Source organism: Delphinus delphis, chromosome 13, assembly GCF_949987515.2.
Source record: "Delphinus delphis chromosome 13, mDelDel1.2, whole genome shotgun sequence".
Taxonomy (NCBI): Eukaryota; Metazoa; Chordata; class Mammalia; order Artiodactyla; family Delphinidae; genus Delphinus; species Delphinus delphis.
Window position 1 is genome coordinate 49,270,728 of NC_082695.1, and position 13,393 is coordinate 49,284,120.

At 37.7% G+C, this 13,393-nt stretch overlaps 1 protein-coding gene across 24 annotated transcripts in view; it reads left to right on the plus strand.

The window, feature by feature from the left end:
- The window catches only part of DTNA (dystrobrevin alpha), a 390,982-nt gene that overhangs the window by 257,647 nt on the left and 119,942 nt on the right, over positions 1 to 13,393 (plus strand). For all 24 annotated transcript variants that reach the window (XM_060028867.1, XM_060028865.1, XM_060028869.1 and 21 more), the window contains one exon: positions 5,190 to 5,257. In XM_060028867.1, the coding sequence (XP_059884850.1) occupies positions 5,191 to 5,257 (67 nt within the window). In that variant the 5' untranslated portion in view covers position 5,190. The remainder of the gene's footprint in view (positions 1 to 5,189; positions 5,258 to 13,393) is intronic.

Genomic DNA, 13,393 nt, shown 5'->3' on the forward strand with positions numbered 1-13,393 from the left:
ACCACCTGCCTAGTGTCAAGTTCTTCAGCTGGAATTTAAGAGTAATAATATCTCTTCAACTTCCTCACCAGGTTATAGGGAAAAACATTTTATAATCTTCAGAAAGTTATACAAATGGAAGACACCATTCGTTTAAGCTTCTACCTTTAAAATGTCTTATATATCATGTGTAATACAAATGTCTGTTTATTACTGATGATGTTGGATTATAGACGTGTCGTGAAGGATGTGATATTTCAGTGGGAACTTCTCACTATGCCAAAATAAAATGCACTTTTCTTCCAATACTCTGTGCCTCACATTTGGATTTTATTCTTTATTTCTTGCTGGTTCCCACACTGTTCTACTCTGTTATTTCATCCCTCCCCCCTATATAGGGGCTAAGAGGTGGAGCCCTCCCTATCCAGCTTTCAGCCTCTTTTAATGACTGTGCTGGAAGAAGCGTGACTTGGTAACCTCACCTCCTACAAACTCATTGTGCCATGAGTTCAGCAGAATGTTTTCTAATATATGTGAAGTGCTGAGGGCAAGCAAAAGCTGAGGTCCTCTCCTCTGCTGTTCTCCACGTGACCTGCCAATCACCAAGTCCTATCAGATGTGTCCCAAATCTCTCTCAAGTCAGTCCTTTAGCATAAGACATATTAGTTCACTCCTGAATCACGGAAGTATCCAGCTAACTGGACTCTTCCATTACTCATGGGTTTCTATCCCCTACCCTCCTGCCTACCCAAATCTTTTCTCCACTCGACATGCTGGAGCAATCTTGCCAAAACCTAAATCTGTGTACATCAATTCCCTGCTAAAACCCTGGATGGTACCCAGCCTCCCGTAGGAAAGTCCTATACTGTCTAGACTTGACAAATAAGGCTTTGTAGATCAGATGCCTGTTCGCCTCTCACTTGCACTCAGCAATACTGAACTATTCCCAGTTGCCAAATGCACCATATACCCTTTCTCAAGCTCCATGCTTTTTTTTAGTGATTCTTTCTAACTATAATTGCCATCTCTCCACCCTCTTCTGTCTGGAACATTCCTATTCATCCTTTAAAACTCTGCTCCAGAGTCACCCTTTCTTTGATGTCTCTTTTGATTCTTCCCAGACATAAACTACTATATCTAGCAGTACACACCAAATTATAATAATTTGTTAGAATAATTTGTTTCCCCTTCTGGACTGTGAGCTTCTTAAGGGCAAGGATCATGTCTTACTCATCTTTGGATCTCAAGAAGCTAACAGTGGTCTGACCAATTATAGCTATATTATAAATATTTCTTAAGTGAATGAAAGGATGGATTCTCATAAGTGAAAATAATACACACCCTGTGTAATCTGTGGGACTGAGTGCTAGTAAAAGAAACATCTGACGGGGCTCACCCCTTATTTATCATTGTTAGTTCTTTTTATACTTTTGACATTTCTGCAATCTTCTGGTAAAACTCTAAGTTAAGCATCTCATCTACATGAAGGAGCAACAGACACTGACCAAATCAGGCCTGTTGGTGAGCCATGCACCTTGTGATATTAGTATCGTCATAGATGGGTTATTTTCCCCTTCATCTCCTCCATATGACTCTGGGCAGCTGTCCTTATACTGAAATTCATGAAAAGTCAAGCTTCTTGACAATTTCAGAAGCGAAGTTGCTGTCTGTAAAGCTCTTCCTCCTTCCTCTACTGAAATTTTGCTCTTCTTTCTTTCTAAAACGATGAGAAGATAGTCAGGCATTGTGTATCCCAAGACCCACTGATCAGAGTTAAATTGGAAACTAAGGAGCCCACAGTGGTGCTTTTTGCCTATTTGATTTATGAGCTCACTGTGTCCACGAGTCCCTCTGTGGAATCAGTGTAAGCTGAAAACTGGCATGCCTCCATTTTTACTATTATGACTGCAATCGATGGGGAATAAATGAATGTTCTCCATTTTATCTAACAGCGCCGCTTCCCAGAAAACTCTGGGGGGAAAATGAGAGGTGTGCTATTTTTCCTTATATATTCGTAATCATTTTCCAGGATTTCCATTATTTTACACCACTGAGTTTTTTCTTTCTTTTCCTCATAAGGTACACATTTTACTTAGAAGTGAGAATTAATACCTATTGTGTAACTAATGATTGTTCTTTTATGAGTTAATTAACCGAAACAGTGATGAATAGACCAAAAGGTGACATCAATATAGTTTGCGTGTATTTCAGCCTGTTTCATAAGACAAGATTTTACTGTAAAATGCATGGTTCCAGATTATTTTAAAAATATAAATTGGTTTCTCTCATTTCAAATAATTAATCTCTGAAACTAATACAATTGGAATTTCACTCTTCTATGAGTCAGTTTTTGAAAATATAATTGAAAGTCCATTTGGGGGAAGAAAACTTATTTTTCTTTTCTCTCTCTTTCCTCTTTTTCTTCTGTTTTATTCTTTTGTTCAGTAAATAGTAACTGGACATAGTATCTGTTGACTGGATTTGGCTAGACACTGTGAAGAATTTAAAATTTTTCAGTTACTGCCCCTAAAAACCTTACAGAGACAAACAAAAAGTTAACTAAAAGAAGAGATGTCACAGACAGTACCAAGTGAGTAGTAAGGGCAGTAACTCTGCAAGTTCACAAGCCAGTCTTTACCTCCCTGACATTTTCTTTCTTTTTTTTTTTTAACATCTTTATTGGAGTATAATTGCTGTACAGTGGTGTGTTAGTTTCTGCTTTATAACAAAGTGAATCAGCTATACGTATACATATATCCCCATATCTCCTCCCTCTTTCATCTCCCTCCCACCCGCCCTATCCCACCCCTCTAGGTGGACACAAAGCACCGAGCTGATCTCCCTGTGCTATGCAGCTGCTTCCCACTAGCTATCTATTTTACATTTGGTAGTGTATATAAATCCATGCCTCTCTCTCACTTCGCCCCAGCTTACCCTTCCCACTCCCCTGCTCCCTGACATTTTCAATCATAGCTTTCCAGCCTGCCATCCTCTGTGATTTATTTATAATGGTTCTTCTCATCTCAGTCCAACATATAGACAGATGCAGGAATATACCCTGTTTCTATCCCCTATCTCTATACTGCTTCAGCTCTACTTCTGAGCTCTTGAAATAAAAATTGGAAGCTCTTCCCAGACTAGTTTGTGAATGTCAGATTATTTTCTGCCCACTTCCTCTGGAGGAAAGGAGATGGGTTACGTGATTCAGGAGGGGTGTGTTTTTCTCCTGATCTATATATATCAACCATACCTACACATTTAAAATCTCATGAAAAGAAAGCATTGGAATGTGTTCAGCACTGCATCGTTACCAAGTTGAGGAAGCTTCATTAACAACTCTGTGTTTTTCCAGTTATTATTGAAGCCTGACCTTGGTTATATTACCACCCATTGTGAATGGATACACACTCTTAACTCTGTAAACTAAGGCTGTTCCATGCCCTTCTTTCCTTTCCTAGCAGTAGGCAAATAATCCTTAACTCATAGAAGCAACTGGAGAGGCTATTTGACCAGTTTGTCTGACATCACATTTTGTTTCTCCACCAATTTTCTTCTTTGAGTCCCCAGTGAGTCATCATCTTTTGAGCAGTCTTCTGCAAGCACAGCGGGCCCTCCATATCTGTGGGGTCCACACTGAGGACTCAACCAACTCCCCATCAAAGGCAGATCCAGGGGACCAACCGTACATCACTGTTTTATATAAGGGACTTGAGCATGTGAGGATTTTGGTATTGGGGAAGCAGGGGAGAGGCTGGAACCAATCCCCTGTGGATACCAAGGGAGGATTGTAGTTCCCTTAAATTTACCCCCAGGTAGTCAACCTCTCTCACATTCACATATCTTTCTTTACACTTCTACGGCTGTAGTTGCCTCATTGTGTTTTCATTGCTTTTATGCTTCTGTATCTCACTACTAGAGTGTAAGCGCCTGGAGGGCAGGAACTGTGACTTCATCACTGTTGTATACTCAAGAGCTTAGTTTAGTTCCTGGAGTGTAGAAGGCACTCGATAAACATTTGTTAAGTGAATGCTCAGCGCTGAGAAAGAGGCATAACAGACTATGGAGATTCAGAGGACAGTAACCAAACCATCACAGAGAGTGCAGGAAAATTTCAGAGGAAGATACAGCTAAACTGAGACCTGAAGGATAACTGCAACTTATCCATTCGTAGGCTGAGGGCAATCCAGGCAAAAATAATAACAATAACATGAGCAAAATTCATATTTGAAAAAGAACAGGGTCCATTGAAAGCCAAAAAGATCAGCTGTGCCTTCTGTTTACCATGCCTGAATCAAAACATATATATATGTATATAAGTGTATGTATATATGTGTGTGTGAGAGAGAAAACCTTGGTTTTTAAAAGCTTAATTTGCTATAACAAAAAATCAGCTCCATCAACCTATAAAACACGTATATTTAGCCCAAAACCCTCTATCGGGCTAAACAACATTTCCATTAACTTTCTCATTATTTTCTTTTTCCTTAAGTCAAATTTTAATTAAAAAAATTTTTTTATTCTCCGTTTTAACTGTTGGTGTTTTCGTAGTATTTTTTAAGTAGTTCTGTTGCAGACGATAGTATGATTAAGTAGAGATAGGTAAACCTAACCACTTTGCCTGAAATTATTATGTACAGAAAAACAGTTGCAGGTTCCAAACACTTAAATTAGAAATGAACATTTAGGAAATGACCTTCTTCTAAATTGAGGTTTTGAGTGCACACAGGACAAGCTGTAACAGAATGTAGTGGAAAGCAGACTGGTCTTGGAGTACACAAGTCTATGCCATTTCCCTTACTATGTCCATGAGACTCTCAATCTCATCATTTCTTGAATGGGATCTGTAATATCTGCTCTATATTATTCATAGGTATTCCCAAAATTGAAAGAGGAACTCTATGTGAAATGCATCACCTAACAGATGGTAGAGGGTTGTATTCCGTTATAGCACAAGGTGATCTGCTATTGTAGTTATTTGTACATTAGAAAATAAAAATTTTACACCCCCTTCCACAACTACAATATTATATATGGAAAATATGTACAACCATTTAAGTTAGTCAAAGTAAAGCTATTCTTTTTACAGACACAGTTTTAAGTAGTTGGTGTCTACGTCTGTGGCATGACCATAGCAAGTGTGTTTATGTAGAAATAGCTGTTTGCCTTATTAACATGAGGCTAATACACATTGTAACCATTTTGTCTCATAGAATGATTGAAGATAGTGGGAAAAGAGGAAATACCATGGCAGAAAGAAGACAGCTGTTTGCAGAGATGAGTAAGTATGGAACTTTGAAGGAACATCCTTGAATACTCATGGAAGGCTGGAAACAACCACTTAATCCTTATGACATTTGTACTTTTCCCTAAAATCCTAAAGTCTTTACATAAAATGTATGTTGAGGCGTTTTTGCCTCCTCTTGAGTAAGAATTAAATTAGACAGTGAATCATCATAATTTGTTACTAAGACTGTATATCTTATATGAAAGAAAAAGTTTCGTGGACCTGAATGTATATATACATACACAGATGCTTAATAAACACTATTTAGTGTTGGCATTAATACAATCCACTAAACTTCAAAGTCTGTGTTCATTTCCCTGTACTACCACAGGGTCTGGCACATTGCAGGAAATAGATGAAAATTTTGAAATGAATCATTGAATGTCTTACCCACAAAACAATATCATATGTTCATATGGGAAAGAGGAGTCAGGCGTGATTACCAGACCAAGCTATAAGCTGTCATTTGAACTTCATGCAACGGGGGACAAGCTGTCCTACAAACTAGTTTCTAAAAAGTGAAAAGGAAAACAAAGATTTAAAAGAGCTTGGAGGTGACCTGCTATGCAAGGAAAACCAAACCAAGACTATATTTACTGACTCCAATGGAGAACTTATTAAATAAAGATTGTTGGTTTATGTAAATGCAAGGTTGCTGTGTAAGTAATTGGGTGGTAGTATCTCCTTCTAGACCATTTTTCTTATTCATAAGGAAGAAGAACTTGACATTGGGGGGAGAACACACATCTCAAATTAAATGTTATAAAGAAAAAAGTACGATTCTCCTATGGGCTTTTTATCTCTCCTTCCCTGCAGAAGGAATGAGGATGAGCAGAAGTGAGTCGTAAGCCTTTTACTCGGGGAAGCCAAGAGGCAAAATTAGGCTTCTACTGAAGATTGAAACTGATTGGCAAGAATGAGGGTCAGAGCAGATAAAGAAAAGCCCCAGACAATAATATTCACATTTTCCTTTATCATTTCCCAATAATCTGGAGGCACCAAGACAGCATTAGAACTAACAAAGAGGAAGGAAAATTAAAATTGATGTGGAGAATCTCAATCATGCTCCTTGCTTTTTCCACTTTTAGAAACATGTCTAAAGTGCCTGTGACAGTTTCAGCCATGACCTTCCAATTTCCATGTCTGATACTGTAGCCTCACTTCTGGCCTGACCAGTCATCTGGAACTGTGACCTTTGTTGATACAAATCTGACAGAGGAAGGAACCTAGTTACTGCCTGGCCATCTAGACAAAATCCAAAGCAGCACAGGTATCCTCTCGTATCATAGATTCTTAGACTGAAGAGGCAAGAGCTATGTATATCATGGACCAGTGTTTTGTCAGAAAAAGAAAAAAAACATTAATTTTTAACATAGAAAAGCAGTAAAGTCTTAGAGGAAATCTTTAAATTTATCATTGTTACATTAAAGACCGTATTAGCCAACAGACTGTAAGAATTTTAAAAGTGTGCTTATGTCATGATTTTATAACATTTATCTGAATTTAAGTACATAATCCCAGCTCCTTCTAAACCTGGTGCAGTGTCTGGCACATACAAACACATATGTCACAAATGTCTTCTGAATTAAAGTTGTCTAACTCAGGGCTTCCCTGGTGGCGCAGTGGTTGGAGGTCCGCCTGCCGATGCAGGGGACACGGGTTCGTGCCCTGGTCTGGGAGGATCCCACATGCCGCGGAGCGGCTGGGCCCGTGAGCCATGGCCAATGAGCCTGCGCATCCGGAGCCTGTGCTCCGCAACGGGAGAGGCCACAACAGTGAGAGGCCCGCGTACCGCAAAAAAATAAAATAAAATAAAAAAGTTGTCCAACTCAAAGAAAGATCAACATAAGTTTTATAGCCATAGAAACAGAAAAGCTCTAAATTTTTCAAATGAGAGAGACTTAGGAAAATTGTGCATTCATTTCCCAAATTGTAACTTAACCTTTTCATAGAAGCTTCTCAGGGAGGTCATACAGTTTATAAATCATTTTGAGTTCTCCTGATTAGTGATCAAAATAGTTAAGCAAGCCACACAGATATGTATCTTTCTTCCATTCTTCCTCTCTCAAAAAGCAAGTAAACACATCTGACCTTAACAATTCATTAGTGAGCATCGTGTTCAGATTAACACTAAATAGGACACACGTCCACAGTGAGTGGGATCCTGCCAGATAAAGCAGTTGGCTGATTTCAACAGGAGAAATTGATTTTGATAGTCTGTCAGACAAAAGAGAAATGTAATCTCATTGAGAATGTGTTAAATATTTGAAAAATATATGGGTTACCCCAGTTCTATCAGCAGGACACCAAAGAAAACAAGGAAACTATTATCAGAGAAGACTGACATCGAAACTTAGAAAGTAACTTCTTCCAGGAATCTATGATGTCTAGACAGGGAGCTGAAAAAGAAGGAAGAACTTGTAAATCTGGTCAGCTAAGAATTACCTAAAAGTAGTTCTTTTTAAACATGAAAGGAAAGTGCTGAAGAGTTTCTTGGTTTTGGAAATTGCAAATGTCACAGGAAAAAATAAAAAGCAGTTAAGAAGGCAGGGAAGACTTCTTTCAATACTATTGTGAGAGGGGAGAGAGATGGAACTCAGCTCTGCCGGAACCAAAGACAGGAGGGTTTCTAAGCACTGGGGTGAGCTAGAGCAGAAGTACTGGAGGATACCAGAGGGGAAGTTGGTCAACTGTGTTTACTCATTGTCACAATGAGGAAGTTAGGCTCCTACCCTCCCACAGAGACTAGGAGATCTCCTTCAATGATTTCATTTCCAAAGAATGGCTCCCAGTCCTTGAGAAAGATATTCCTGGGTTGTAAAACTGGCAAAAGTCTGGGAGGTTTACCTCTTTAAAGGGGCAGACAAAGAATTTACAAAGGAAAGTTTTGTAGAAAAGTAAGTGCTCTAAGAAAAGGGAGATCAAAGACCTAGAGTCAGGAAGAAACCCGTCTAAAGGTTTGTCAAGCTGAGGGGAACCTTACAAAAGCAAAAGAGCAGAGAACACAGAAAACAGGGTGACGATTTTTTTAATTTAATTTAATTTTTTTTATAGACAGCAGGTTCTTATCAGTCATCAGTTTTATACAAATCAGTGTATACATGTCAATCCCAATCTCCCAATTCATCACACCACCACCCCACTCCCACCACTTTCCCCCCTTGGTGTCCATACGTTTGTTCTCTACATTTGTGTCTCAATTTCTGCCCTGAAAACCGTTTCATCTCTACCATTTTCTAGGTTCCACATATATGTGTTAATATACGATATTTGTTTTTCTCTTTCTGACTTACTTCACTCTGTATGACAGTCTCTAGATGCATCCACGTTTCCACAAATGACCGAATTTCATTCCTTTATATGACTGAGTAATATTCCATTGTATATATGTACTACATCTTCTTTATCCATTCGTCTGTCGATGGGCATTTAGGTTGCTTCCATGACCTGGCTATTGTAAATAGTGCTGCAATGAACATTGGGGTGCATGTATCTTTTTGAATTATGGTTTTCTCTGGGTATATGCCCAGTAGTGGGATTGCTGGGTCATATGGTAATTCTATTTTTAGTTTTTAAGGAACCTCCATACTGTTCTCCATAGTGGCTGTATCAGTTTACATTCCCACCAACAGTGCAAGAGGGTTCCCTTTTCTCCACACCCTCTCCAGAATTTATTGTTTGTAGATTTTCTGATGATACCATTCTAACTGGTGTGAGGTGATACTTCATTGTAGTTTTGATTTGCATTCTCTAATAATTAATGATGCTGAGCAGCTTTTCATGTGCCTCTTGGCGATCTGTATGTCTTCTTTGGAGAAATGTCTATTTAGGTCTTCTGCCCATTTTTGGATTGGGTTGTTTGTTTTTTTAATATTGAGCTGCATGAGGTGTTTATGTATTTTGGAGGTTAATCCTTTGTTGATTCATTTGCAAATATTTTTGCCCATTCTGAGGGTTGTCTTTTCATCTTGTTTATGGTTTCCTTTGCTGTGCAAAAGCTTTGAAGTTTCATTAGGTCCCATTTGTTTATTTGTGTTTCTATTTCCATTACTCTAGGAGATGGATCAAAAAATATCTTGCTGTGATTTATGTCAAAGAGTGTTCTTCCTATGTTTTCCTCTAAGAGTTTTATAGTGCCCAGTATTACATTTAGGTCTCTAATCCATTTTGAGTTTATTTTTGTGTATGTGTTAAGGAGTGTTCTAATTTCATTATTTTACATGTAGCTGTCCAGCTTTCCCAGCACCACTTATTGAAGAGATTGTCTTTTCTCCATTGTATATCCTTGCCTCCTTTGTCATAGGTTAGTTGACCACAGGAGCATGGGTTTCTCTCTGGGCTTTCTATCCTGTTCCATTGATCTATATTTCTGTTTTTGTGCCAGTACCATATTGTCTTGATTACGCTTTGTAATATAGTCTGAAGTCAGGGAGTCTGATTCCTCCAGCTCTGTTTTTTTCCCTCAACACTGCTTTGGCTATTCAGGGTCTTTTGTGTCTTCATATAAATTTTAAGATTTTCTGTTCTAGTTCTGTAGAAAATGCCATTGGTAATTTGATAGGGATTGCATTGAATCTGTAGATTGCTTTGGGTAGTAGAGTCATTTTCACAATATTGATTCTTCCAATCCAAGAACATGGTATATGTCTCCATCTGTTGGTATCATCTTTAATTTCTTTCATCAGTGTCTTATAGTTTTTTGCATACAGGTCTTTTCTCTCCCTGGGTAGGTTTATTCCTAGGTATTTTATTCTTTTTGTTGCAGTGGTAAATGGGAGTGTTTCCTTAATGTCCTTTTCAGATTATTCATCATTAGTGTATAGGAATGCAAGAGATTTCTGTGCATTAATTTTGTATCCTGCTACTTTACCAAATTCATTGATTAGCTCTAGTAGTTTTCTGGTGGCATCTTTAGGATTGTCTATGTATAGTATCATGTCATGTGCAAACAGTGACAGTTTTACTTCTTCTTTTCCAATTTGTATTCGTTTTATTTCTTTTTCTTCTCCAATTGCTGTGGCTAGGACTTCCAAAACTATGTTGAATAATAGTGGTGAGAGTGGACATCCTTGTCTTGTTCCTGATCTTAGAGGAAATAGTTTCAGTTTTTCACCATTGAGAATGATGTTTGCTGTGGGTTTGTAATATATGGCCTTTATTATGTTGAGGTAGGTTCCCTCTATGCCACTTTCTGGAGAGTTTTTGTCATAAATGGGTGTTGAATTTTGACAAAAACCTTTTCTGCATCTATCGAAATGATCATGTGGTTTTTAATTCTTCAATTTGTTAATATGGTGTATCACATTGATTGATTTGCATATATTGAAGAATCCTTGCATCGCTGGGATAAATCCCACTTGATCCTGGTGTATGATCCTTTTAATGTGTATTTGGATTCTGTTTGCTGGTGTTTTGTTGAGGATTTTTTTATCTGTATTCATCAGGTGATATTGGTCTGTAATTTTCTTTTTTTGTAGTATCTTTGTCTGGTTTTGGTATCAGGGTGATAATGACCACATAGAATGAGTTTGGGAGTGTTCATTCCCCTGCAATTTTTTGGAAAAGTTTGAGAAGGATGGGTGTTAGCTCTTCTTTAAGTGTTTGATAGAATTCACCTGTGAAGCCATCTGGTCCTGGACTTTTGTTTGTAGGAAGATTTTTAATCACAGTTTCAATTTCATTACTTGTGATTGGTCTGTTCATATTTTCTATTTCTTCCTGGTTCAGTCATGGAAGGTTATACCTTTGTAAGAATTTGTCCATTTCTTCCAGGTTGTCCCTTTTATTGGCATAGTGTTGCTTGTAGTAGTCTCTTAAGATGCTTTGTATTTCTGCAGTGTCCATTGTAACTTCTCCCTTTTCATTTCTAATTTTAATGATTTGAGTCCTCTCCCTCTTTTTCTTGATCAGTATGGCTAATGGCTTATCAATTGTGTTTATCTTCTCAAGGAACCAGCTTTTAGTTCTACTGATCTTTGCTATTGTTTTCTTTGTTTCTATTTCATTTATTTCTGCTCTGATCTTTATGATTTCTTTCCTTCTGCTAACTTTGGGTTTTGTTTGTTCTTTCTCTAGTTCCTTTAGGTGTAACGTTAGATTGTTTATTTGAGATTTTTCTTGTTTCTTGAGGTCGGCTTGTATAGCTATAAACTTCCCTCTTAGAACTGCTTTTGCTGCATCTCATAGGTTTTGGATCATCGTCTTTTCATTGTCATTTGTCTCTAGGTATTTTCTGATTTCCTCTTTGATTTCTTCTGTGATCTCTTGGTTATTTAGTAATGTATTGTTTAGCTTCCATTTGTTTGTCTTTTTTACGTTTTTTTCCCTGTAATTGATTTCTAATCTCATAGTATTGTGGTCAGAAAAGATGCTTCATATGATTTCAATTTTCTTAACTTTACTGAGGCTTGATTTGTGACCCTAGATATGATCTCCTGGAGAATGTTCTGTGTGCACTTGAGAAGAAAGTATAATCTGCTGTTTTGGGATGGGATATCCTATAGATATCAATTAAATCTATCTGGTCTATTTTGTCCTTTAAAGCTTGTGTTTCCTTATTAATTTTCTGTTGGATGATCTATCCATTGGTGTAAGTGAAGTGTTAAGGTCCCCCACTATTATTGTGTTACTGTCGATTTCCTCTTTTAGAGCTGTTAGCAGTTGCCTTATGTATTGAGGTGCTCCTATGTTGAGTGCATATATTTTATAATTGTTATATCTTCTTCTTGGATTGATCCCTTGATCATTATGTAGTGTCCTTCCTTACCTCTTGTAACATTCTTTATTTTAAAGTATACTTTATCTGATATGAGTAATGCTACTCCAGCTTACTTTTGATTTCCACTTGCATAGAATATCTTTATCCATTCCCTCACTTTCAGTCTGTATGTGTCCCTAGGTCTGAAGTGGGTCTCTTGCAGACAGCATATATATGGGTCTTGTTTTTGCATCCATTCAGCAAACCTATGCCTTTTGGTTGGAGCATTTAATCCATTCATGTTTAAGGTAATTATCGATATGTTTGTTCCTATTACCATTTTCTTAATTGTTTTGGGTTTGTTTTTGTAGGTCCTTTTCTTCTCTTGTGTTTCCCACTTAGAGAAGTTCCTTTAGTTGTAGAGCTGGTTTGGTGGTGCTGAATTCTCTTAGCTTTTGCTTCTCTGTAAAGCTTTTGATTTCTCTCTCAAATCTGAATGAGATCCTTGCCGGGTAGAGTAATCTTAGTTGTACGTTCTTCTCTTCCATCACTTTAAGTATATCATGCCACTCCCTTCTGGCTTGTAGAGAAATCAGCTGTTAACCTTATGGGAGTTCTCTTGTATGTTATTTGTCATTTTTCCCTTGCTGCTTTCAATAATTTTTCTTTGTCTTTAATTTTTGCCAGTTTGAGTACTATGTGTCTCAGTATGTTTCTCCTTGGGTTTATCCTGTATGGGACTCTCTGCGCTTCCTGGACTTGGGTGGCTATTTCCTTTCCCATGTTAGGGAAGTTTTCAACTATAATCTCTTCAAATATTTTCGCTGGTCCTTTCTCTCTCTCTTCTCCTTCTGGGCCCCTATAATGCGAATGATGTTGTGTTTGATGTTGTCCCAGAGGTCTCTTAGGCTGTCTTCATTTCTTTTCATTATTTTTCTTTATTCTGTTCCACAGCAGTGAATTCCACCATTCTGTCTACCAGGACACTTATCCGTTCTTCTGCCTGAGTTACTCTGCTATTGATTCCTTCTAGTGTATTTTTCTTTTCAGATATTGTATTGTTCATCTCTGTTTGTTTGTTCTTTAATTCTCCTAGATCTTTGTTAAACATTTCTTGCATCTTCTCTATCTTTGCCTGCATTCTTTTTCCTAGGTCCTGGATCATCTTCACTATCATTATTCTGAAATCTCTTTCTGGAAGATTACCTATCTCAGTTTCATTTAGTTGTTTTTCTGGAGTTTTATCTTGTTCCTTCATCTGGTACATAGCCCTCTGCCTTTTCATCTTGTCTATCTTTCTTTGATTGTGATTTTATTCCACATGCTGCAGGATTGTAGTTCTTCGTGCTTCTGCTGTCTGCCCTCAGGTAACAATTGATAAGCAGAACAATTGATAAGAAATTTTGGCAAATTCAGGTGACTGTGACACATAC